Here is a 26,935-nt window from a genome sequence, read left to right as displayed (position 1 = left end):
AGTCCAAGGCTAGGGAAACTGAAGCCCTTCCAGGGAGGGGCTCCTCCTGTAACTGGAGGACCATGGCAGCGAATAGGGGAGCAAGGACCTTCTTATCCGTTTTCCTGCTGTGCTGCTGGCAAGTCACTGAGCTACATCCAGTCAAGACAACTTCAGGTAGGTTCCGTGGGCAGAAACCTCCGGCCTGGAAGCCTCAGAGGGAGCGTTCTTCTTGTGCTCCCTTCCTTCGTTGGAACTCGGGGAGATGGAGAGAGGGGAAGGGCTCTCCACCTTTGAACACCTCTCATGCAGGAATGCCAGGGAGCAGCCACTTTCTGTTAGCCTAATGGAAATGTTCTAACTCTTCCCAAGGTAGAGGAAGAGAGCCACCAACCTCCATATGTCCCTCCTCCGTGTTTACAACTGCACGCTTTCGAACTTGTCGTCATACCTACATACATGTGTGTGCATCACAAACATGTAACATGTACACACACATAGACATGTACACATACACACATTGATACATGTACACACCAAGTGCTCAAGCATGTGCACGCACGCATGTGCGCACACGCACATACACACACACGTCCTTTTGTGTAATACTTAGCACGGTCCTGATGTCTCACTACTCTCTGTGAAGCAAATAAAGTATATTTTATGCCTGTTCTTGTCACCCTAACAACATCAACACTAATCCTTTAGTTCATTTAGTACCAGAGGAAGATACAGTATTCTTGGTGCTTGTTAATGATGGCCAGGTAGTCAGATGTGCTTGTGTGCCCCTTTAATCCCAGTACTGGGAGGCAGAGGGAGAGACGCAGAAGGCCAGAGAGGCAGAGGGGCAGAGAGAGAGGTAGAGAGGCAAAGAGGCAGAGGCAGATCTCTGGGTTGGACGCCAGCTAGGGCTAAATTAATCAGGGTAGATGCCACCATGGTGGTTCATATAGGGAGTGCGGTTCATGTCCCAGGAAGGACAAGAAAGCTCCACAGCCTAGGACCAGCCAGAGTGACAGAAGTTACTAGGAGGTCAAGCAATTCTTTGCTTGATGACTTAAGGGTGTTCTGTAGGCAGACTGGTGGTCAGTGGGGGAGGGGCCGTGTGGAATTGCAGGAGACCTGTCACTGCGGAGGGCTTCCTGGGGCATGACTCTGTGGAAGGCTAAAACAGAGTCTAGGTCAGGCAGGCTTAGTTAGAAAGACCTGGCCAGAAGCAGGCTGTGGAGCCCCTCCTCACCCTGTGCCTTTTGAACAGCGTGGTAGCTCTGTGATTCCCCCTAACGGGATTTGCGGTTGCACAGCCAGGGATGTAGCTAGGACAATTTCTAGGAAAGGAAAAGAGAAACAAAACAATATCTACTCCTTCTCCTCTTCTCCTTCTCCCTTTTCTCCCTTTCTTCGTTTCTCCCCCTTCTCTCCCTTTCCCTTTCTCTCCTCTCCTCCTTCTCTTCCTCCTCCTTGTCATTGTCCATGAAACTTGGGCTTCTCTGGTGTCCCCTTGAGAAACAAAAGAGAAAAAAAAGATGAACAAAACAATACCTACATGCACAGATGTTCAAATGCTTGAAATGAACCAGAACTAGAGCCTGGTGGTCCACACCTCTGATCTCAGCATTCGGGAGGCAGAGGCAGGAGGATCAGGAGATGCAGAGCCCTGTAGAAAGGATTCCTAGTGACCGGGCCAAAAGCTGCTCAGGCCAACAGTGAGGGTGGAAGTGGCCCCAGCAATAGTGTGAACATCCACCTTGGTCATGGCTGTGCCCGAGAAGTGCACACAAGTGACTCCGGGGTCCTGAGTTTCTCCTCCAGATGGCCCTTAGCGGTCATCAGACTTCAGTTGTCAGCAGTGCCAGGTCAGGAGAGAGAGAGAGAGAGAGAGAGAGAGAGAGAGAGAGAGAGAGAGAGAGAGAGAGAGAGAAAACAAAGGCAGCTGGGAGAGGAAGACTGCTCATGGGGGAACACCAGAGAAGTCCAAGTTTCATGGACAATGACAAGGAGGAGGAAGAGAAGGAGGAGAGGAGAGAAAGGGAAAGGGAGAGAAGGGGGAGAAAGGGAGAAAGGAGGAAAGGGGAAGGAGGAGGAGAAGAGGATAAGGAAGAGGAAGAGGAAGAGGAAGAAGTTTACCTCCAGGTCAGGAATGGAAATAGAGGGAGTTGGGGGGGATTAGAAATGGGAGAGGAACCTCAGCCAAATGCTAAAGTTTCCCATCAAGTCCTTATTTACAACCAAAGATCAGCAAAGTGATGCCACTCCTGACTATAAATTCCATCTCCCTGGCTTCTTCCTGCTCGTTTGCAGAAGGGCAGTGTGAGTTCAGACTTGACCCTGTGATCTGGGTGGGCTCTTCTGGTACTTGACATAGGGAATCCCAGATTTGGCTTCCCCAGACTTCTGGGAGGCTAAGTGCCACCAGCACTGGGCTCAGTACAAATCCTGGCGATGGGGATGAATTCCCCTCTTCTGTGAGGTTCCCAGACTACTGAGAAGTGTGACCTTTCCACTTGTCCACAAGATTGGGACCCACGGGAGCCAGGTGCCAGGTGGGATGGCCCAGGCCACAGTCTCATCACCAAATGTCTTCTTCAATTACTATCTGCTTTATTTTGTAAGAAAGGTTATTCTTACTGAACCTAGATCCCATTAAATTGACCAGACTACTTAGCAAGCCCACGGATCCTATTTCAAGTTCCTCCCAAGCTCTGGGGTTACAGACATGCGCCACCATATCCCATGTTTATGTGGGTCCTGGGGATTTGAACTCATGTTTCTTCAACAAGAACTTTGCCAACTGAGCTAGCTACCTGGCCCAAGAAGAATAGCAACGTGGGGCTGGACAGATGGCTCAGGAGTTAACATTGGCTGCTCTTCCAGAGTTCAATTCCCAGCACCCACACGAGACAGCTCACAACTGTCTGTAATCCGAGTCTCAGGGGATCTGGGACCCTCTTCACAGCCTTCCCTGGCACCAGATGTGTAAGGGGTTCATAGGCGTACGTGCAGAGAACACACACACACACACACACACACACACACACACACACACAAGGTACTTTAAAAATAAAAAGAATAACTTCTTATTGGACTTAGGTTAATAATACACGGCTGTAAAATAAATGTTGACAGAGATTCTAGTGGACCAGATGAAGAGAATATAATATAAACGCTTCTGGTTTTATTTGTAGAAGTGCAATTATAAAGGGCAGGAGAGATGGCTCAGCAGTCCATGTTTGCTGTTCCTTCACAGGAGCAGAAATTGGTTCCAAGCACCCATGTTGGGTGGCTCACAACCACCCAGAACTCTAGCAAACACCCTTTTCTGATTGTCACACACACACACACACACACACACACACACACACACAGAAGCTGGGCGTGGTGGCACAGATGTCATAGAATTCAGGAAGCAGAGGCAGATAGATCTCTGTGAGTTCAGAGCCAGCCTGGTCTACCTCATGAGCTTCAGAATAGCCACAGCTCTGGAGTGTGATCCTATCTCCAAAACCAAACAAAAAGGATGATTTCAAAGCTTCTCTGAGTTAGTGGACAACTGTCTTTGAACATGCAAAACAAGTACTAAAGCACTTCTAATGCTTCGGACAGACTCTCTGAAACCACCCTTGACCCGAGAGTATGGGGAGGTACTCGCCATGGTCTGTTCACTTCAGGGACCCATCTGTTTCTTCCTCTATCTGGAAAGGCACCCATTAAGCAATCTTGGTGCCATCAACAGTCTTATCCTAGTCTCTTGGTTAGAGTCCTGAGGGTCCTTGAAGAGAACCTTGGACTGTCGGTGACTGCCCCTGCTTTCAGGAAAGCATCGGAGCAAAGCAGGAATCGTCTGCAAAGAACCCAGGCTCCGTGGTGCCCTGCCACAAGCCCACCTTCCGCGGTCAGCAGGGCGAAGTGTCGTTCTCACGACCTACAATGTTTAATGTCAGTGAGTGCAATTGACGGTTGACCACACCGTGCAGGGACGGATCGTGGAGAGTAAAGACAGTGCAAATCCCCGGAAATCTCACACATCTCATGACACCTGACGTATCTTCACAGAGGGGTAATACAAAGGGTTCGGCACTGCTTACTCCACAGAGCCTCCCCTTGTGAGTTCACATAGCAAGTAAGCTAATTAGCTTAAGATCTGTCTTTCACGCGATGACAGAACGAATCCCTAGAGATTTTCCAAGGGGCCTCTGGGAAATTTCAAAGTTAGCTTGTGGTCAGGAAGGCTGCCTTTAGACTTTAATTTGAAGGTGTCAAAAAAAATGTCAGGAGCTTTGAAGACTTGACTGAGATCACAGGTTACTGCGAAACAGTGCTGTTACCCATCAAACCAATGACGAGATTTTCAAGGAAAATAGAGGAAATAAGATAGTTGTTAACGGCAAAAAATAACCAACCTTCGCTCTCAATACCGAGAGGGCTCTGCTTTCTTAAGTAATAAAAAGTTTGAAAAGACAACACGAAGCACAGGAAATTATTTTGGTAAGAACAGAGCCTTTGTCTACAGGGGAGGTTACTCAACAGGTAAAGAAAACACTTATAATCTCTTATTAAGAGGAGGCCAATAGTCCAAGGGGCTCTGTCCTTTGAGCGGAGAGAAGCAGGGGCCGTTCCACATGGCCGCACACCTGATACCGGAGCTCATTTCAAAACCTCACAATGGCCATCCATTTACACGGCCTGGCCATAGGAGATTAGATTTCTCTCTCTTTTTCCTCATAGACCCTTTACACCTTACCCTACCCATTTGGGCTTTTTGTTCCTTATTTTTTTCTCCTCTTTATTAAATAACTTTTAAACTATTTATGACAAAATGACTTTCTTCTTTTCCTAACAATGGCTGGTCCTTCCCGTCTCTCGGCTTCCCTTATCAAAAACTGACAACTTTCACTGAAGCCTGCTTGCAAAGTAAGTCTCTCCCTCCTAGGAGTCAGAGGAGGTTTAATCACATACATAAGTAGTGATTTCAATGGAGAACACTTAGAAGCTATGAATTATTGGTCCCATGTTGGCCCTTGGTGGCAGGCGTCCTGGATCTGGATCTCCATCTTACAGAAGCTTAGGACCCATTACTGTAGCATTTTACTGGGTGTGGGTGCCTCTGTGTGTGTGTGTGTGTGTGTGTGTGTGTGTGTGTGTGTGTGTGTGTGTGTGTGTATGCGCGCGCGTGCATGCACATGTATTCACAGGCGTGTGGAGCTCAGAGGACAGCCTCAGGGCTGTTGCCTTCCGTCTCATGTGGCCTGGAGCTTTATCATACAGGCCAAGCTGGCTCACGGACTGTTCAGAGTCTGCCTGTGTCTGCCTTTCCTCTCTCCATTGCTGGGGTTATAACCTCATGCTGCCATGCCTGGGTTTTTCCGTGGGCTCTAAGGGGACTTGAACTCAAGTCCTCATACCTGCAAGGGAAGCACTTTCCCAACTAATCCATCTCCCCGTGATTCTTAATGTGGCAGAAGCAGCGTGCTTATTAACAGACCCAAATATATTTAGTCTCTCTGTATGTAAGAGATAAGAGAGCCCGAGTGTAAATGTGAGCTTGTGCCTAACAGCGAGAGTCTCAATAGTTTGGATTATTTAGGAGTTCTACAAAAACCGTACTAATTGTGGTAGCATCAGGCTGGTTAGAAATCGTCTTTATGTAGCATCTTTCTTTTTCTAACACCCAGAGCCCAGACTGGGAAGTCTCAGATGTTCGCAGAGCGTCATCACAAGCCATAGAACTCAAAGAGTGTTGAGAGAGAGAGAGAGAGAGAGAGAGAGAGAGAGAGAGAGAGAGAGAGAGAGAGAGGCAGGCTTCACGAGTAGGAGGGAGCGCCAGTTTCTCAAGGCAGCATTGAGTTTCAGTGTCCTAACCATCGCTCTCTCTGTGACCGTGACAGCCTTTAGGGTTTCACTGTCCAAAGGCTGTCCTCCACCTTTGCTCGCTTGCTTTTCTCTACAGGATTTTTGTTAATATCCAAGATCGTGGGGTTGGGGATTTAGCTCAGTGGTAGAGCGCTTGCCTAGGAAGCGCAAGGCCCTGGGTTCGGTCCCCAGCTCCGAAAAAAAGAACCAAAAAAAAAAAAAATACCCAAGATCGTGACAGCCCCAAATGTTAACAGCCACAGTCAGCACTGGCCTGGACAGGATAGTCTAGCCTGCTTCAATATTTGTACAAGGGCAAGTGGTCTCCACAGTCCAACAATGGCGTGAATTATGTCAACATTTCTACTTTCCTGTTAGCTTCTGAAGAGCCAGGGCAGGGAGGGTTTAAGGTTGGCACAGGAGACCTGTCCTCGATGATGTGTCTGCTATCACCATGTGCCCATGCCTATGTGCAGCTGCCCAGGCTGAGAACACTCAGCAGGTATCCACTGAGGAGCTTGCAGCTGCTGCTGTTACTGCTGCCGCCGCCGCCGCCCCCACCTCCGTGGAGGGTCACTATCATTTCTTAAGTCTTATGACATCGACATCTTCTTCAGCTTGAGACCAGGCTGAGACCTGAGGTTTTTATAAGCCTGAGACCTGAGTGAAATCTGGGCGACTCTCAAGGTCCTCCCAGCTTGAGACCTGGTCATAGCCCAGTGTGACACTCAAGGTCCTCCCAGCTTGAGACCTGGTCATATCCCAGTGTGACACTCAAGGTCCTCGCAGCCTGAGACCTGGTCATAGCCCAGTGTGACACTCAAGGTCCTCCCAGCCTGAGACCTGGTCATATCCCAGTGTGACACTCAAGGTCCTCCCAGCCTGAGACCTGGTCATAGCCCAGTGTGACACTCAAGGTCCTCCCAGCCTGAGACCTGGTCATAGCCCAGTGTGACACTCAAGGTCCTCCCAGCCTGAGACCTGGTCATATCCCAGTGTGACACTCAAGGTCCTCCCAGCCTGAGACCTGGTCATATCCCAGTGTGACACTCAAGGTCCTTCCAGCTTGAGACCTGGTCATATCCCAGTGTGACACTCAAGGTCCTCCCAGCCTGAGACCTGGTCATAGCCCAGTGTGACACTCAAGGTCCTTCCAGCTTGAGACCTGGCCATAGCCCAGTGTGACACTCAAGGTCCTTCCAGCTTGAGACCTGGCCATAGCCTAGTATGATCCTCGGGGTCTTCTTGAGTTGAGGGGCCAATGAAAACAGTTTCCAGATTTCCCTGAGGATAACCCAGGTGACCTTATCTCATCCTAGAGGTGCTCCCGCTGCCTGTCAGGAGAGGAGCTGTGCCTGCCACAGTGTGGGTTGCTCACATGGAAGTCTTGGCCACTGAGAGGGACAGCAGTTCAAATGACCCTCACAGGGGAGACGAGTATCTACTCAATTAACCGAAGCGAACTTGGAATCCAAAAGTGAACTCCATGAAGCCAGAGTGTGCTGATGTGGTAACCGAGAGGACATCCGAGCGTCCTGACCCTCGTGGGCGCATGACTCTCCCAGGGAGGTGGCAACAGGAAAAGTACGGTAGAGCAGCTACACTTGACAATGCAAATGAACAGGCACAGACGACAGGAGCGTACACACCACGCATGTGCACACGGCTGACTCGCACAATGCTCCCATTGTGATTACGGGACAGACACGAGATGAAAAGAGTATTTTTAACAAAGTGCTGGCGCTGCGCAGCTGTACCCATTCGTAATGAACCATTAATGCCTCGCGCAAAGAGGAACTGTACTGTTTGTTTGGTTTACCAAGGTCAGCACACTGAGAAGCAATTGTCATCACCGCCGCAGACCTCCTTACATATTTCCCATTGTTCTGAGCTGTGCAGATGAACACATTGGGATGCAGATTGTCCATCATTAAAGCCTTTGAGAACAGCTTTGTCACTGGTTTAGCCGCAACTTTAGTTCTCCCAGACAGAGCTCTGTGCCTCAGAATGGAAAGGTACGGTCGCCCTGCCTGCCATCTTTGGGGGTCCCAGGACCTGGGACTGGGAGAAGAGGCCAACCTTGACCTCATACTAAGAGATGTACCAGACCAAGGGACATCACAGTCCCTCATAAAGAGAGGTCATGTCAGAAGGAGGGAGTAGTAGCGGATGCTACAGAGAAGAGGCCGGTCCTCAGAATTCCCATGGTGGCCAGATATAGACAAACCCCATCTGTCCAGCACACATCACCAATAAGAGCCCTGGCCCTGGAGACAACAGCCATCCAGAACCCTGGAGCCCACTCATCACAGACTCCACTCCTCACCTGCAGACACACCAGCCTGGAGGGCTCTGCTCATGCTGGAGGGATGAGGCAACCAGTCTCTGGTCTGCCCCATGGAACCCCGGGTAGCACAAGAATGTGCAGGGCCGCCCAGGGCTCTCAGAGAAAAACGTGCATGAGGTGTCTTCACACAGGACAAAACAAGTATTTGGGTGGCGACACGGGAAGCCTAAACCAGGGGCTGGGCAAGTGCTTCTCTTCACTGGTGCTGAGCTGGGCTTGGGCTGCTCCGGTGGTGGGGGTCTGAGGCTGGAGCTTCCTGGCCCCATCCAGACAGTGCCACCAGCCATGCAGGAGGCAAATCAAAGCTCCCCACAAAACAAACTGTGTGGCCCTCTTCCTTCTTTTGTCCCTGTGATTGAGCTGAGTTGTCCCTGATCATGGACACTGTCTTACGATCCTAGAGGTGATTCCAGTGACCAGGAAGGCAGGTTCTACTCAGAGTGCCAGGGGGAGTCCTGGTTTCCTCAAACACTGCTGCTCCATGGGTAACGCCTTTCCATCTTCCATTTGAGAAGCTCAGGTCCCAGAGGGTTTCCTCAGACACCATGGGAAGGAGCAGCACTCCTCGCTGGGTCCTCTCTGTAGACTAGTAGACTCTGTAGAGTACACACAAATCCGTTCACAGAGAGGTGGGTGAAAATGGAAGTCTTAAATTATAGATTGTTATCCTTTCTCCTCCTCCCCCAGGTCCAATCACTGAAGGCGTTTTCAACTCAACAACTGAAAACATACCTGAAACCTTAGGTAAGACTCCCCACATTGAACCTGGTGTGCGGAGAGAGAGTGAGTGGGTGCTTCTGCCCCCAGTAACCTGTCACCAATTGCAGACACTGGGGAGACGGGCTCGCTCTGAGGCGCCAGGGTTACATTCTCCTACTCTGGAGCTTAACTGCCAACACCAGGGTCAAAACTTCCCTACAGTGTGAGTACCACTGAGCTGACCAATGCTGTCCCTCTGAGATGGGGAACGAGTGTGTACAGGCAGCACCACCTTTTCTGGTATCCATATTGCAAAGAACATGAAAGGGGCACTAACTCAGCTACAGCCTATCTGAACCAGGCTCTAGACTGGGAAGGTTGCCCATGGACTCCAGGTAGCCAGCTCTCCAATGCTGCTCCTGGTCCAAAAGAAGCATTGTGATGCAGAGAGAGAGAGACTATTTCTAGATGCTGCTTGCTTAGCTCCTGCCGGGGTCCTGTACCATACAGGGTACGTTATAAAAGCCACAGGATAAACCTGCCCCAAAGACCATTACAGAAAGACCATTGGCAGTCAGAGATGTAAAGAAAGTCTTTGGAGATTATGTCTGACTGAGAAGAGAGTCGGATTAAGAGTGTGAGTTTGTTTTACAGCCAGGGGACACTTGTGTTAGAGGCGTAAGAGGAGAGGTCGAAAGAGCACAGTGAACAAAGTACAGCCACACCTAGGGAAAAGTAAGGGAAGGTGCCCACTCGTATTTGGGGACAGAGACGGGATAGAATGACAGCAAGGTAGGAAGGATAACCATAAACTATGTCTGGAGCCAAACTTTTCTGCGTGTTGTTTCGGACGGCGTATTTGTCAGCGCTCTGTCCCCATGAGGTAATAAACCCATGAAAAGGTTCCCCCGCCTCACACTCAGTTTATGGAGCTTCCATGCAATGACTTGTTAGCCTTGAGGCTTTGGGTCCTGTAAGGAAAGCACAGATGTCATAGGTGGACTGAGGCAAAACACCCAGGGGACACTAGGGGACACCAGGGCACACGCAGTGACCTACAAGCCCCTTAGCACAGCTTACCCAAAGATTCCATCACTTTGCAGTGGGGGTCACCCTGGGAACCAACCTTTTAACACAGGAGCTGTGATGGCCGCTCTTGATCGCCTGCTTAATTAGATTGAAGAGGCCTCTTGGATCTGAGTTTAGCACATCTCTAAACCCGTGAGGGAACTCCAAAACCAAGTGGATCCCAACTGCCGTGATCACTGAATGATTTAATCTACAGATGGATTCTAAACTTGAATGGGCTAGTAGGAAGGGCTAGAATTCTGAAAGGCAGGACTGGTTGAAGGAAATATGTCACTCTCATGTGACTTTGGGCACAGTATCTTGCCTTGTCCCCCTCTTGCTGATGCTACCTGATCTGCTTCCTTCTTGACCTGACACAAGTAACTCCCGTCAGGTGCTCCTAACCACCCTAAAATTTCGCATCACCAAAGGCTCAGAATCCAAGGTGTCAAGAGCTATAGATTGAAACTGCCCTCTTGAGTCAAGGTAGCATGTCCCAGGAAGAAAACCTAACATAGAAAGTTGTTATCAATGGCACGGGGTCATTGCTGCCTTGGTGCTATGATGCTTTAGGCTCTGGAACTGGTTTGTGTGGGGGAGGGACTGGAAAATCTTGAAGAGTTGAACTAGAGAAAGCTCAGGATGTAAGCTATATACCGGGCGAAATGAGCGATTCTGTCAGGAGCTCAGAATTCCAGGACAGAATAGGAATGTGGACAGTGGGGGCCAGGTGTGCTGGGTGGGTTTAAGCCAAATTGACACAAGCTAAAGGTATCTGAGAGAAGGGAACTCGATTAAAAAAAATGCCTCAGGGGGCTGGGGATTTAGCTCAGTGGTAGAGCGCTTACCTAGGAAGCGCAAGGCCCTGGGTTCGGTCCCCAGCTCCAAAAAAAAAAAAAAAAAAATGCCTCAGTAAGATCAGGCTGAAGGCAAGTCTCTAGGGAATTGTCTTAATTACTGATTGATGGGGAAGGGCCCAGCCCATTGTGGGTGGTGTCATCCGTAGCTAGTGGTCCTGAGTTCTATAAGAGAGCAGGCTGAGCAAGCCAGGAGAGCAAGCCAGCAAGCAGCACCCCTCCACGGCCTCTGAATCAGCTCCTGCCTCCAGGTTCCTGCCCTGTATGAGTTCCTATCTTGGGTTCCTTCAGTGATGGACTAAAATGTGGGAGTGTGAGCCAAGTGAACTCTCTTCCTCCTTGGGTTGCTTTTGGACACAGAGTTTCACCCCAGCAATAGTCACCCTAACCCAGATGCCAGGCTTGTGAAGTTTCATCTGGAAATGAAGACCCCATTACGAATTGTACTGAAGTCTGTTATCCTCACCAAAATCTTGCCTGTCTTTTGCTCACATCTTGCAGCTTTGTGGGAAACTGAATTACTGAGCTAATTAACCCAGCAGAGGAAATTGTAAGTCAGCCCCACTTTCAGGCTATGGCACAGAACTACTGCATGCTTTTGGACAGGTTTACAGTGAGAAACACGAGAAAGGGCAGGGCCAAAAGGCTTGAAAACTTCGCAGGTTGATGAGAAAACCTTGTGTGACGCTGTGGACAGGGAAAGCATCATTCTGAAGAGTCTGGCTATCAAAAAAGGGGCCAAGGAACTCCGATGTGCCGAGGACTGTGTAGGAGGTGGCCAGATCCATCCAACACTCAAGGCTTGAAAGGGTAAATGAGTTTGAGAAAACAATGTCCCTAGGTCATACAGCTCACTATGGGACTGCCCCTAGGGCACAGAGATCACTATCGGACTGTCTCTGGGGCACAGGACTCACTGTGGGGCTGGCTGAGAAACTGCTTTCCGGTATTCACTTCACAGTGCTCAGTCACCTAACCCTAACGTGCGAATGCTGTGAGGATCCAAGTGAACCCTATTGTTGTTCAAATTGGTAACGTAGCATGGCTTCATCTCCATGATGCTGGCTTTGTGGGTACACAGAATGCAAGAATTACAGTTTTGAGGGAGCTCCCAACCAGATTTCCAAAGAAAAGCCTGAGAAGGTGGGGCAGTGAGTCTCAGGGTCACATTTCATGAAAGAGGGCAAATCTGTGATTATAAACTTAAGTTGCAGTAGAGACCCGGGAACATGGGACATCTGCCAATAAGAGACAGAGGGAATGAGTACAGGTGACCCAAGAGAGAAGCCATGTGGGCTGCCAACAGCCAGGCCATAGGGACACAGCCATCCAAGCTCTTTTGATCTCAGGGAGCACTACTTGCCCCAGATGCCAGGGTGGATCTACAGAACTTAGAGTTCCGCTGTGGCCTTGTTTAGGGCATGTTGTCGTCTCTGCTGTTTGGCTGTGCTCCTGTTTCGCCTTTGGGAAGGGAAATGCTCATTCTGGGCCACTGCAAATGAAAGCAACTTACACATTTTTATGGAAACTCGGAGCTAAGAGCCGCCTTCAGCCTCCAAAGTCTTCCTGCTTGGACTTTAGAGCAACGCCGAGACTGTAAAGATTGCAGGGACTCACGAGGACAGACGGACGTATTTTATACTAGGAGACCGACAAGAACTTCTTACAGGTCAATGGTGGAATGCCGTGATTTAAGTAAATGTGTTTGGATGTGAAGTTGGCACGGGATTTGTTTGTCATGGGTAATCTTAACCGTCAGATTGACGGGTCGAGGCTGTTGAGAGAATTCCTTCCTTAGGCAGACAATGCCTTACCCTTCCTCATAAGGTTCCAACACAAACCGAAGCTGGACTCTACCAAAGTTCACCCAGAGGAGGAAAGGAGCTGAGTTGGCTTTTTATGGAACATGGGTGAGGGGTTCCTAGCAGAAGTCTCCAGTGGCCACAGAGCAGCACTGAGAAGTCTTCACCTGGGGTAGATGGTGGCTTCTACTACTCAGGTAGAACTAGCGTCAATGTACCTTATCATGGATATATATACATATATATATATATATAGATAGATATATATATGTATATATATATGATAGATAGGAAAGATAGATACATAGATAGATAGATAGGATATATATATATGATAGATAGGAAAGATAGATACATACATAGATAGATAGATAGATAGATAGATAGGAAAGATAGATGGATAGATATGATAGATAGATAGATAGATAGATAGATAGATAGATAGATAGATAGATAGGATAGATAGATAGGATAGATAGATAGGATAGATAGATAGGATAGATAGATAGGATAGATAGATAGGATAGATAGATAGATAGATAGATAGATAGATAGATAGATAGATAGATAGATAGATAGTATATACTCTAGCATCTCCCCAGGTCTCCAGTGGCCATGTGCAATTACTGCAGAATTGCATGCAAGTGGCGAGAGGCGTGACTGGATACTGAGCTAAGACAGCAGTGGCTCTTGCCACCCCTCTTCCCATGAGGGAACATCAATAGTCAAGGCGCCCAACCAAGAGCCATTGCGAAGATGGTGGCTTGGTCAGATGTTTTGCTTGGAGGGTTGTATCCTACAAGGGACTAGGAGATTGGTGAGGCGCACCCCTGTGTGTTGTGAGGTGCATTCCCAGAGATGGTTAGACCATGAAGGACGTGTTACCAGGACTCCTTTCGTCTGCCAGTGGACTCCAAATTTGAATCGATTGTTGGGATGTGGTAGAACTGTGCTGCGTGCGGAAGGCGAGGCATGAAGTGGAGGGAGTAGGCTAAGGGATCTCCTTCCCAACTTCCTTCCTGGTGCTCTTCACTCTGCTTCCCAGAGCCATGATGTGAACAGCTCTGTGCATGCCTCGATGGACCAAAACCTCTGAAGTTGGGAACAAACTCTCTCCTTCCTCCCTTGAGTTGCTCCTAGGGTATTGGGTCACAGAGACAACAAATCTCACTAAACCATGAGTGTGGAGCCATTCAACATCCAGGTTACATCAGGGGCAAGACTTGGGAAATATCTAGACGGTGTCCACTTCCTGGAATGATTTAGGGAGGCAATGCTCAGCCCATCCAAGATGAGGTTCTCCGGAGAAGTCACTAATTCCTTGGGTTTCTGTTTTCTACCTACAGTGTTCATAGGCTGCGTGAAGTATAAACTGTGCCTAGGGACATGTGTCAATCCCCACCAGCTCTAACATGTCCTTATATGCTTTCTCAAGATGAAATTCTAGCCCAAGATATTTTGGAGCCAAGAACTTCAGCAATGTCTGCAACAACACCACGAACAAGATCGCCAACACAGACAACAGTACAAACCAAGGAACCAAGCAAGTATACCCCCTTTTACTGCTATAATGGCGTGGACTCCTAGACATCCAAGGTGTTGACTATATGACTGTATTTGAGCATTACTTGAACCAGCTATGGATAAATGAGACAAGCTGTGGTCTGAAGCCAAAGAAGGGGTCACCTCCAAAACACAGGTGGCTTGCTTCTCTCTAGGGTGATCTCTTGAGTTATATCCATGTTCATTTTGGGGTTCAGCTTGTGTAGAAACGCAGGCTTACAACAGGAACTAGATCATTAGTCCACACCATCTCACTGCATTTCCCTACAGCTCCTGAGGGGGCACAGCCCCTCTCCTACACCATAGACATGGTAAAACTAAGGTCCAGTATATGATGTACCCAAGACCAAGAAGAGCAGTGGATGTAGACAAAGTAGACACTTTGCAAAGCACAGCTCCACACACAAGATTATACAAACAGATGGTGTAATGGACAGTGGCCAGGAGAGATTTGGGTTAAGAAGTCCTCAGGCTCCATGGGAAATGCGTTCAAAGGCAGGAGGTCTCGCCACTTCTGGGATTGTTTTTTACATTCAGATGTGACTAGATTTTTAAGGGTTTGCTCCCTCCACATCTGCCTAGATATAAACCACTGGGCTGAAAGTGGCTGGATAATGTCTGGCTATTTAAATATTAATTTCCCAATGTACAATCTTCAAGTAGGACTTGAACACTCTGCCCAACTCTTCCAGCCCAACATTGTAAATTAGGGTTTAGCTCCCTGCCCCAAATGCTCACAAGTACGAAACAAGGAGATGCTTCATGGTTTTTTTCCCATCTTCTTCATCCAAGATGCTGGTATTGAAGAAAACTACCAAGAGGAAGCCTTTGAGAACTACCACGAGTTCCTGGAGAATTTAGAACACTCATCTAGGAAGAAGGCGAAAAGTGACAATAATGGTAAATGTGATCTAGTGTCTCCTCTGCTGAGATTAGAGTCACCAGCACCAGATACACTTACAGCCACCAGCATCAGATACACTTAGAAGTTACCAGCATCAGTCACACTTAAAGCTACCAGCATCAGATACACTTACAGCCACCAGCACCAGATACACTTACAGCCACCAGCACCAGATACACTTACAGCCACCAGCACCAGATACACTTAAAGCCACCAGCACCAGATACACTTACAGCCACCAGCACTAGATACACTTACAGCCGCCAGCATCAGATACACTTAGAAACTACCAGCACCAGTCACACTTAAAGCTACCAGCATCAGATACAGTTAGAGTCACCAGCATCAGATACACTTAGAGCTACCAGCATCAGATACATGTGACAGCAGCTTTACCTGAGTTAAGTAGCCCTGCCCTGAGGCTGAGCATCCCCCTCCCTGCCCCGTCTCTGCCCTCTACTCTGCCCTCCTCAACCAGCAGAAAAGTCTTCTCCCAGGTGTGTGAAAGCTAGGAGTCAAAGAGAGACCTTGCTACAGACTTCCAGCCAAGTCCCCTCTCCTCTTTGGAAAAAAGAGAGAGCAAGACTAAGGCTCTGGGAGACAAGAAAAGCCTCCTTCTAACAGAGGCAGTGCACACATGGCTCTGAGAAGCTTGGTGTCCAGGGACTGATAGAGCTCTTTTGCCCTAAATCTTAGTTTAGCTTATTTTAGATTAGATTAGATTAGATTAGGTTAGATTAGATTAGATTAGGGTTAAGATTAGAAAATGAACATGTGTAGAGTGTAGAACTTAAATGGGATAATCTGAAACGTGACTCACATACAGAACCAGACCAAGGCTCCAGAGCATCGTGGCCTCTGGCATGGGGCAGAGGAGGTCATCAATACATACCCCTGTGCCCACTCTACAGATCTGTCTGGGCCCTGGGTCCTGCATTTACCACCTGCTTCTCACATAGCTTCTCTAAGTCCTAGCCTCTGGTGTTCAGATGGATCTAAGTAATAGTTTCACAGTGTAAACACGAGCGTGATTGTATTTTAAAATGAGTGTTTAATTTCCTTGAGCTTGTTCACTTAGAGGTTTAAATAAATTGCCTGAAGGTTAGGTGTAGTGTTTGCCCAACAGCAATTCTTCTTTTACTTAATATCATTTAGCAATTAGGATTCGGATCAAGACAGAGGGCACTCCTTTCTTACTCAGGATCCTCACACAGTTACTCATGTTGGGCAGTAACGCCAACCACGCCTGATGATTACTCTCGCACAGAGTTATTTCTTCCTGTGTTGACCTCATCATCCTAGACTTGGCTTCAGGAGCCATTCCTGTTCCTCGTCCACTCCAAGACTCTTGAGGCTTCTCTGATGCCTCCTTGCCCCTGCCTAGCTTTTTGATAAGCTCCTTTTGCTAAGTCAGTACCCCTAGAAGACCAAGAGTGCTTACACTCCTTAGCAAGCCAAGCCAGGAGGCGCGCTGAGAGACTTGGCAAGCAGATGCAGCTACAGTGAATGGCCTGGAACTCAGGGATTTCCATACATTGGAAAGGTAGTCAGGGACAGCTGAGTCAAAAGATGAAGGCAGGGGGCCCGTGCAGTCTTCACACAGTAACTTCTTAACGCAGTTTCAGATAAAGCTCAGAAGGAGTGGAAGCATTTCAACCAACATCTTAAAACAAAAGCCCCTCAGTGTTTACCGGTAGGTGTAGCATTCTGAAAACATTCCCCGTTTTTTCCCGTGTTCTTCATTAAAGACAAAAGTGCAGTTGAGAATCTTCATGGCCACAGTTCTCAGAATAAGCTTGAGTCCATAGGAACTGTCCTTCCTGCCTGTCACTCAGGAGCGACATGGGAGGACAGCATGATGTGAGGCAACCAGCTCCTCACAGCCTCTCCTGTGGCAGGGGGGTGCGCCCTCCCACTCTCACAGGGAAGGGCCTCAGTTGCAATCCTGTCCTTAAGAAGGACTTTTTGTTTCCTATTTAAAGACCACTCTCCTATTGTTTTTGGAAATCTGCTCCTATTATTTGTCTTATACTGGTTAGTTTCTTGAGTTTTGCTTTTGTTTCTTTTGTTGTTTTTTTTTTTTGTCTTTAATTTCGAAGTGCGTTTTTAGTGGGTTTTATTTGACCCACCAAACCAACCAAGTCTGATTTGTTCACCTGCTGTGGATTTTTTTAACTTGTCAGTTGACTTTGTTTTTAAGATTTATTTTAGCTACATGTATGTGTGTTTTGCCTTCATGAGTTCATGTGTGGGAGCCCACAGGATCCAGAAGGCGGCAATAAATGCCCGGGACTGGAGCTCTAGGTGCTTGTGAGCTATGATGTGGGTGCTGGGAGCTAAATCTAGGTCTTCTGCAAGATCAGCAATAACTCTTAACTGCCGGGCCGTCTCTTCAGCCCCGATACGTTTACTTTTGATGATGTTCATGAATGTTTTTTAAGCAACCCCCCCAAAACAACAACAACAACAAAAACAATCCACCATTTTTGTGTGGTCATCATGGATAATATTTTGTTGTTTTTAATATAGCAGCAGACTGTATTTATATATTATAGACTATATTGTAGTACATCTACTTACAGATATAAATTAAGCTATATTTAGTCAAGAGAAGTTGCTGTTTTTCTGCTATATTCTTGTCACTTCCTTGGCCCATATGCTCTTTGTTTAGGAATTTATCTCTGAGTAGTGTGCTCTTAACTTCATCTCTTTCACCTATGGCCACATACGCATTGTAGCATGACTTACGCAAGCCCGTCCCGTCGCAGTTTGCAGACCCACACTTACAATATGTCGCATCCCCAGATGTGTGCATGCCCAGATGTGTGCCTGTTTTTTCTACCGTGCGCATGTCAATCGTTGAAGCCAGAGTTTCATTCAGGTCTTCAGTCCCTTGTTCTTCTGGGGTACATCCCTTGTTCTTCTGGGGTACACCCCTTGTTCTGGGGTATATCCCTACTTTTGGGGTACATCCCTTCTTTTGGAGTACATCACTTCTTCTGGAGCACATCCCTTCTTCTAGGGTACAGCCTTTCTTCTTCCCCCTTTTTTTTTTTTACTGATTGTTCTTGCATTTTTGGAGGGGTCTAATTTCCTGTTTTAAAAAAGCCTGTAAGATTACTGTAACTGCATTACTTTCTAGAGAATAATTGAGGAAAAAAATAGAACCTTTATGATATTGAATTGTTCTTTCCAAAAATACGTGTAGTCTCCCTATTTCTCAAGTTTGCCTTTGTATATTACAGGCGCACTTTTAGTTTTTTCTTTGTGTAGGGTTTTCAGGGTAAGTTTATTGATAAGTATGCAGTCTCCTTCATCTGTATATAAGGGAGAGGTCTTCTCTACTGTTTACTGTAGCTGACTTTCATCTGTAAAGGATTTTTTTTCTAATATCAAATCATCCTTGCATTCCTGGAATGAGCTGCACCCGATCACGTTCAACATTATCTTACAACAGATTGAATTTATCTTGCCAGTGATTTATTAGTATTTCTGAATCTAAAGGAACAAGTGACATTAGTCTGTGGGTTCTTAAATTCTGTATCTGGACAATATTGTTAATCGTCTTGGGATTTTTCCTTCTTCTTTCTTTCTTTTTTCCCTTTCCTTTTTTCTTTTTCTTTTTCCTTTTCTTTTTTTATGACTCTCTGGGAGCATTGAAAACATCTAGCTCCATCGGTCGGTGGTAGCACACACTTTTAGTCCCAGCACTTGGGAGGCAGAGGCAAGTGGATCTCTGGGAGTTTGAGGACAGCCTAGTCTAAAGAGTGGATTCCAGGACAACCAGGACTGTTACACAGAGAAACCCTGTCTTGAAACAAACATAAACCAAATAAAATAAATAAATAAGAAAATATCTGGTTCCGAGATTTATTAGAAAGGACTTAATCTGGCACCGTCTCCCGAGGTAGTTCTGGGATGACTTTATTTCCTTTAGAGAAATATTTCTTAGCCCAAGTGCAATTCCTAGTGGCCTGTACTTCCTTGGGAATTACCCACCATTCCTAGCTTTTCACCTGTGTCTTTGAAAAGTCTTTAGAGTGTCTCAAGACCTATGCCATCTCATTTGTCTTATTGTTTTTCTATTTTTACATCTTTGCATCTTTTGTTTTTCGTGCCCGACCTTTCTCCCCCTCCTTTGGTTATGACACAGTAGTTCGTCTCACTGGCTACTTCCCCAGCGGTCAGGGATTTGACACACTGACCCCGCTGTATCCTGATCTCACCGCTCTAGCATCCCTGATGCTTTCTTTGCTTATGGCTGCTCAGTCTTTGCTCTCCTGTTCTTTTTCAGGTTTCTAGGCTTGAGTGACTCTTTGATTAGCAGTAATTGTCTAACACCGTTCACTGTTTGATGAGCCCCACAGACCCTTCTTCATGCTTGCCCATCGCTTCTCAAACATTCTATCATGTTAGTTTGTGGCTCCCTTCCAACAGAAACTGGTTTCCCAGTAAAAATATCTAACTGCTTTAAAGCACCATGCGTAGCTCCATTATATCATGTTTGGGATGCATCGTTTGCAGCAGTGCTGCCATATGAAGTCCCTCGTAGCCGCCGAGCACATGATCCCACAGTTAAAAAGAAAACCTGTACCCTAATGTCACCACATACCCTAATGACACCACGTACCTAATGTCACCATGCACCCTAATGTCATCGTGTACCTAATGCCACCATGTTCCTAATGACACTGTGTGCCTAATGCCACCATGTTCCTAATGCCACCATGCACCCTAATGTCACCATGCACCCTAATGTCACCATGTACCCTAATGTCACCATGTACCCTAATGACAACATGCACCCTAATGCCACCATGTACCTAATGTCACCATGCACCCTAATGTCACCATGTACCCTAATGTCACCATGTACTCTAATGTCATCGTGCATGTTGCAGCTCCTACTTTATTGCTCAAATGTTTTGGTCCCTGCTCTCATATTTATCCACTGAATCTTCTCTGGGGAGTGATGATGGTTATCACGTCAGAAACGCCTTCTGCCTACACCTCCCTGCACTTCTGTAGATTTTACTTCCTAAGGGCACGATCTATTGTCCTACACATACACTCTCATGGGCGTTTTGTGATCGCTATGATTCCAGCTCTTAGTCCCGAAAAACAACTGTCTCAGTGCTTACGACTTTAGGGACTGCATTTTGCTTTCTCTGACATGAGATTTGCTCCCTCTACTCTCTGGTTGTCTTGGTTTGTCTGATACATTCTTGTTTGTTCTTCAACATTGTAATTAATTTGCTTTTTCCTTTGTTAAAATGCATATATGATGAAATTTGTCACTATAATCATTTTAACTGTACAGCTCAGTGGTATTACATACGTTCACAATGCACAAAATCACCATTGCCATCCCCACAGTTCTAGTTGTAGCCATTAAATAATACCCCCCTGTTCCCCTCCCCTATACCCCCTGGAATTACCAATCCGTGTTCCTATGAAGGTGTTTGGATAAGGGACTTGCATAGCTTTTGTCTGTTTTTGCAGTCTGCTTATTCCCCCATACAATGTTCTTACAGTGATCTGTGTTATACTAGACCACAGTCTTCTTCCTTTTCAGTGCCGAATGACTTGCAGGTCATATTTTCTATAAAATGTGTGATTTTTAGAATATTCAAAGAACTAAAACTTAACTTAAACAGTCCAATGCAAGATTAATGAAGGACTAGAATATACAGTTTTCCAAAGAAAATATACCAATAGATAGCAGCTATAAGCAAAGACACCACCACCATTAGTTACCAGGACATGGCAATCAGACGTGCAGTAACCTGGGGTGACATGAGAATGAGGCTCCATGTGCCATCACTGCCTCAGGATATGGAAGCTGCCCCGAGATGGACAAGGAGCTGGATATGGAAAAACAAACAAGCAAACAAAAAACATGGTGCTGTAGACAGCTGAATGGATGAGCAAAGCTGATGTGTCCACATCTGCCTTTCAACCACTGAGCATCTCTCTGAGTGTCTCTTTAGTGTACAGCATGTGCTTAGTTCTTACCCTCCAAGGAAACTGTTCTGAGGATTAAGGAACACGTCATTTCCATCAGGGCCGTGACTGATAACTGACTATGTTGAGTCTAAAAGAAGGCTGGCCAGTAAGAGACGAGAACCTGTGAACTGGGAAGGCATAAGGAGAGAAAGAGCCACACGTGCGTGATCCGGTTCTAAGACACCTTTGTCATGAAGACAATAAAACCAATCAATTAAATCACGAGCTTTTACTCACTTCAAGAGAAGTGGAGATGGAAAGACACACGGCTCCTGCTACACAGGCACTTTAATGTATCATTCAAACACCAAAGCAGGGAGGGGTAGGAAAAGAGAAGGAAAGGGGAGGGAAGGAAGTGGGAGGGAGAGCAGGAAGGAAGGAAGGAAGGAAGGAGAAGGACAGAGGGAGGAAGGGAGAATGGAGAAGGAAGGAGGAGGGAAGGAGGGAGGGAGGAAGGAAGGAGAGAGGGACAGAGAGAGACAGGAAAGAAGAGGGGAGGGAGAGAGGGAGAAAGGAGGGAAATGTGTAAAAGCAACAAACGTATGTCCCCGCAGCGCAGGGGAACAGCAGCAAACTGTCTTAAGAGGACATATGGGGCGACGTCACGGTGTGAAGGCGGGTAGTCATGAGTTACTGCTGTGTAGCAAGGGTATGGCCAACACTAAGGGTTCAAGGTGAGTCAGCAGAGATTAAATGGAATTTAAAAAATACTAATGCAGGGGAAAAGGAAGAGGAGAAGAGAATGACTAAGAACAAGAGGAGGAAGGAGAGAAAGGAAGAGGAAAGGAAGAAGAGAAAGGAGAGAAAGGAGAGGCAGGAGGAGAGGAAAAAGGAGAGGAAGGAGAGGAGAGAGGAAGAAGAGGAAGGGGAAGAAGGAGAAGGAGAGGAAAAAGAAGGAGAGGAAGAGGAATAATCATCACATCTGGACTGTTCTCTGACTTAAGAATCTCATTCTCACAGCAGCCGCGTGTGAGACAGTCGCCAGCACATGTATTGTTTCAGCCACAAAACCAGCAGCAAACAATTTAGAATAATTAAACACACACCCCAAACACTCTCTGGACACAACAGAAATAAATGAGAATCAACGGCGTGAAGAGACGTGGGGAAATTGCCTAAATATTTGCTGATTTACGCAGCGTGCTGCTCAGTGACCCGCTGAGCGATGAAGTCAAAAGGGGAATCTGGAAATATTTTTAATTGAATAAAAATAGGAAGGCTTGCTGAAACGTTGAGTGGAAATGTATTGCATCAAACGTTTGGACGGAGATGTTTAAAATCATTCATGCATGAGAGAAGGAGTGGAAACAGAAAATATGGAGGTCCCGCAATGCAGAAGACGGAGGAAACAGCGGCAGCCAGCTGAAATGTGGTCTCTCGTCGTGGTCCAAATGAGGCGTGGTCTCTCAGCACAGCCCAGATGAAGTGTGGTCTCTCAGCGTGACCCAGCTGAGGCGAGGGATCTCAGTGTGGTCTGAGGACAGTCTCTGTTGTGAGCCAGGCCTCGTCAGTGCTGGAGGAAGAGTAGGACTATGAGATGCAGAAGCCGGCTTGAGCACAGACACGGTAGGTGCGAGGACATACCCTAACAAGTATTCCCCAACCAAAGCAATAACACAAAGTTACCTCATGATGGCCCAGTGTAGCGGAGCAAGATCTCCCCGTTGATTCTATGCCACTGTTTCATTAATGACGTTCTCCTCATCCTTGGGCCTCAGAGGATTCAACCAACTGGGGACCAAAAATAAGCACCCAAAAGAATGTCGTCTGAACTGAACACACGTAGGCCCGCCCCTTCTCTGTCACAGCTGCCTCATCAGCACAGAAAAGTATTTGCACAGCATAATGTATCGGTGGTCATAAACCATCAGGGTGTGCTTCCAAGTATCGAGAGAATCGTCAGCGTACACACAATGCCACACGAGTATCTTTGAACCCGGGTACCAATGGGCATTCAGGAACCACTCTCCTGTAGAAACTGGGAGCAAATGTTCCACTGTCTTTCCCTCTGATCTAAGGCAAGACTTTACACCTCTTAAGCCATGACATTCCTTCCCTTTAGTCCAGAGAGACTGTGTGCTACATCTAGGGTGACGGGGTGCCCGAACCCTAGGGTCCTCTAGACTGCTTAGGGGAATGGCTGTGTTTCAAGTACAAGTGAAATGACAGAACCCACAGGGCTGATACATCCCCAGTGATCTGCAGGGCAGGAGGAAGTGTTAAAATGGGATGGAAACTGACCTTGTGTTCTACACCATCCTTCAAGAGGAAGGGTCGAAGAGGACTACAACTCCACCCGGAGTCTTCCTCGCTCCAGCGTTGGCTGTCACCGGCTTGTCTGCCTCCCACAGACAGATCGTGTCACACCTTGTAATTTTTAGAAAAAAAGCTAAACAGGAGTGAGGCAGCTCCCATGTTAGCTTGCTCCTTAAAAATTAAAAGAGCTGTCAGGTGGAACTCGGGGCCACGAAGATAGGAAAGATTCTGTTCAAACTTCCTATCAGTGCCTGCTACTCTGGGGTGTGAGTATCCTGTGAAAATGGCCTCCTAAGGGAGCTGGGAGCTCTTCCCTGCCTCCGGAGACCCTGACACAGCACGGGCTTGCTGACAGGCTAAGTGAATGAATAGCATTCACCCTGAGGGGCAGTTAGGGCTCCAGGGACTATGGGGTTAAAGGCCAGGCAGAGACACACACCTGTACGAATGTGACAAGGAAAGAAAGGTCCCTAGACTCACTGCCACCAAGGAGAGACAGCTCCACTCTGTGTCATGAGACCCCTGTGTCACCCCTGTGTCATCAGGAGCGCACAACCTTGTCTGAACAACCAGGAAGTGGCACACTGGGAGGAGGCAAGGCCCCAGTACCAACACAGACCCGGGAAGGCCTTCTTCCCTGTTCACTGAAGGTAAACACAGCAGGAACTGGAACAGACCGGCTCAGACAAGGAAACCCAACCGGTGGCAAGTGGTCTTGTCTTGAGATGCAAGGCAGGTGGTTTCCCCTAGCTCCACCCTCCAGCCTCCAAACTACCCAGGACGGCTCATAAAACCTACTTAGCTGGCTCCAACATGTACAAAGAAAGGCAAACACTGGTGGAATGTTTGTTTCAGTGGCAGGAGAGTGGATTTGGGCAAAGCATGGCTTTCTTACCCTGAATTGAACCCAAAGAGAGTGGGTTTGAGCCACTGAGATCCCGGGTATCCACCAGGTCTGGGAAGCTCTTGCAGAGTCACCTACAAAAGGTGACAACCACTGTCCTGGCACTGAAGTCAGGGCAGCCACCAACTTAGAGGGTCCACACTGTCCTCGTCTACACTGGAGGCCACTGGATTCCTGGGAGATTGTTCTGTGCTCTGCATTTAATCAAACATTAGATTTAACATGGCCTGCTTATCAGTCATGCCTGTGTTCCGGGGTAGTCCTAATAAATTTCCACATATCGCGTAGTTTAATTCATAGAAATACATTCTCTGTTATTCCCAGAGAATGAAGTCTGAAATGCCAGAATGGGTGGAAAGGTTGTCCTGTGGCCGTCCTTGATGTTCTGTGGCTTTGCGCACATCCCCTGATCTGTTTCCTTCCTCCTCCCCCAGCATTCTCCATGTGTGTCTGTGGCCAGATTTCCCATTTTCGTAAGGGTACAGTCACAATGGAGTAGGGCCAAACTTCTCCTCCAAGCCAGTGATTCTCAGCCTGTGGGTCACAACATCCTTGGGTTTGCACGTCAGAATATTATGATTCATAAAACAGTAGCAAAATTGCAGTTATAAACTAGAAACAAAACTTTACGGTTGACAGTCGGCACAACAGGAGGGACTGTGTTAAAGGGGAGGTTGAGAAGCAGTGGCCTAAGCCTTCATCCTAATCAATGTATCTTCAAAGAGATCCTGCATTTCCAAGAGGGCGCGTCATAGATTCCGGGTCAGCACCCACACTCTGCTACAACTGTGATTTTCCTCATTTTTCTCACAACGTTTTGGAGGTTGGTTTTTTTGTTTTGTTTTGTTTTGTTTTAACTGCTGATTTTGTTGCCATAGAATAAACTCAGGACTTCATTAATGCCGGTTCTGCCCTTGAACTGAAGTCTCAGCCTGGGTTTACAGTTTCTAAAGTTAAACAGAAAAAGCACCATGTTGTGCTTCTCCCTCAAGTATGATTACAGTGTGTGTGTGTGTGTGTGTGTGTGTGTGTGTGTGTGTGTGTGTGTGTGTTACATATATTTCTTTTTATTCCCACAGAAAAGAAGAGTTCAAAGGATGATGTGTATGAGAAACTGTCTGTTCTGGACAGAATGATTGAAAACCCAGGACAATCTGAAGGCAGCCTGGAGCTAACAGGCAAGTGGCCCCTCATCAGCCAGTCCCCTGCCTGGCTGAGCTGCAGTAAGAATGTCAGCTGCAACTGAGGCTCTCATATAAACTGGAGTATTATGGGGCTGTCTGAAGTCCAAGGGGTTCTAAGCCAAGTCATTGAGGGGCTCCCTCCATTCTCAGCCAAATCAAATGTGTGGTTCCCTCCTTTCCAAAAAACAGGAAGGCATGGTCCCAATCACTGTGCTTGATGACCTGTCCCTTCGTGACCAGGACATCTGTTGGGCCTGCTTCTCACTTGGGACGGACACCTCCCCTGGGAACTGAGTTCTGCTCCTCACCCTCACGTGGCGAGCCTTGCCCCATCCCACCCCTGTGGCTCTCTTTCCCATTTCCGGTGTGAACTGAGAGGAATGGACTTGGCAGTGGGACCGAGGTCTCAGCAAGAGCAGAAACCCTCACATAGGTTCAGCCTGGGTTTGAATCCCAGCTTGGCCATGATGAGGACCTCACACAGATCCTGGCATGTCCTGAGCTGTAGTTCTGGACACTCAATATGGTGCAACTTCGGCTCCCTCCTAGGGGTCAGGATGGAGTTGAGTGAGGTTGCAAGGTGTGAGCCTGGCTCCAGGGGAGTTCTCAGGACCCATCCTGCTGCTCCTGGGGGAGGGTCCCAGCTGCTAACAGCCAGAGAGAGGTGACGAGAGGTGACACACTTTACCAACACCATAGACCAACAGGCTCTCTTGGACTTGAGGTCATTTCCCAATGGACCTGAAGGGCTCTGTCCCTTGTGTCAATGTTTTCAGAGCTCATTGCGACAGCATGACTGTCATAGATCAGTGAGTGATGGCTAACTCTTTTCCTGGGAGGCCTGGGGGTTTTGATTCTGCTTTACTTTAATGAGCTGTTGACCCTGTGCAGGGTCTCAACGGTGACCCTCAGGGCCTTTGGAGGAACCTGATATCACCTCTAGCCCTTTCCCTATCATAACCGTCAGAGCTCCCCACAGGCCTTCCTCCATCCCCAAGCATCATCCCTGAAGAAGGATCCACAGGGCCCCAAACTCACAGGCTTCTGTCTGGAAGGTCCTTTCTTCCAGTGTGACTCAGGGGGCCACTCAAACTGGTTACTCTTGACCAAGGATAGGTGAGTGGCAGGCTGGGATCATGGCCACCTGGTCACTGTATGTCCCTGAGATTCTCATGGTGACCCCTAGAGAGTCTAAAGCCTCTGATGCTTTAAATGGAGACCCTTCCTGCCCAGAAATTCTTGCCCACTTGGGCCACACAGGAAAAGCTGGGCTGCTTGTTCTCAGCTTTGCTCAGGAGCCGAGGGGTGTGGGGCACAGAAATGACAAGAAAATCTCCTCTTTCCAAACAGAAAGCATCTTTTAGAAGAGGACCAAGCCCAGGAGGACAGCGTGGCACGGGCGTTCCTGAGCTTAAAAAGACAAGGAGCCACGGGAGAGCTCCACACCACCCACCCTTAGGGAATGAATGCACTCACTGATACCCATTCTTAAAAGAAAATTGCTTTTTCCACATAA

General features: G+C 47.5%; 1 protein-coding gene across 1 annotated transcript; it reads left to right on the top strand.

The window, feature by feature from the left end:
• Spaca7 (sperm acrosome associated 7) lies at positions 1 to 26,935 on the top strand. The gene is made up of 6 exons (NM_001399279.1): positions 1 to 156; positions 8,864 to 8,920; positions 14,038 to 14,145; positions 14,958 to 15,065; positions 25,315 to 25,413; positions 26,770 to 26,935. The coding sequence occupies exons 1-6, from the start codon at positions 63 to 65 to the stop codon at positions 26,781 to 26,783; spliced, it is 480 nt and encodes a 159-aa protein (NP_001386208.1). The 5' UTR covers positions 1 to 62; the 3' UTR covers positions 26,784 to 26,935.

This window comes from Rattus norvegicus, chromosome 16, assembly GCF_036323735.1.
Source record: "Rattus norvegicus strain BN/NHsdMcwi chromosome 16, GRCr8, whole genome shotgun sequence".
Lineage (NCBI taxonomy): Eukaryota > Metazoa > Chordata > Mammalia > Rodentia > Muridae > Rattus > Rattus norvegicus.
Note: the sequence above shows the minus strand (reverse complement) of the source record. Positions and strands in the feature narration are given on the sequence as shown.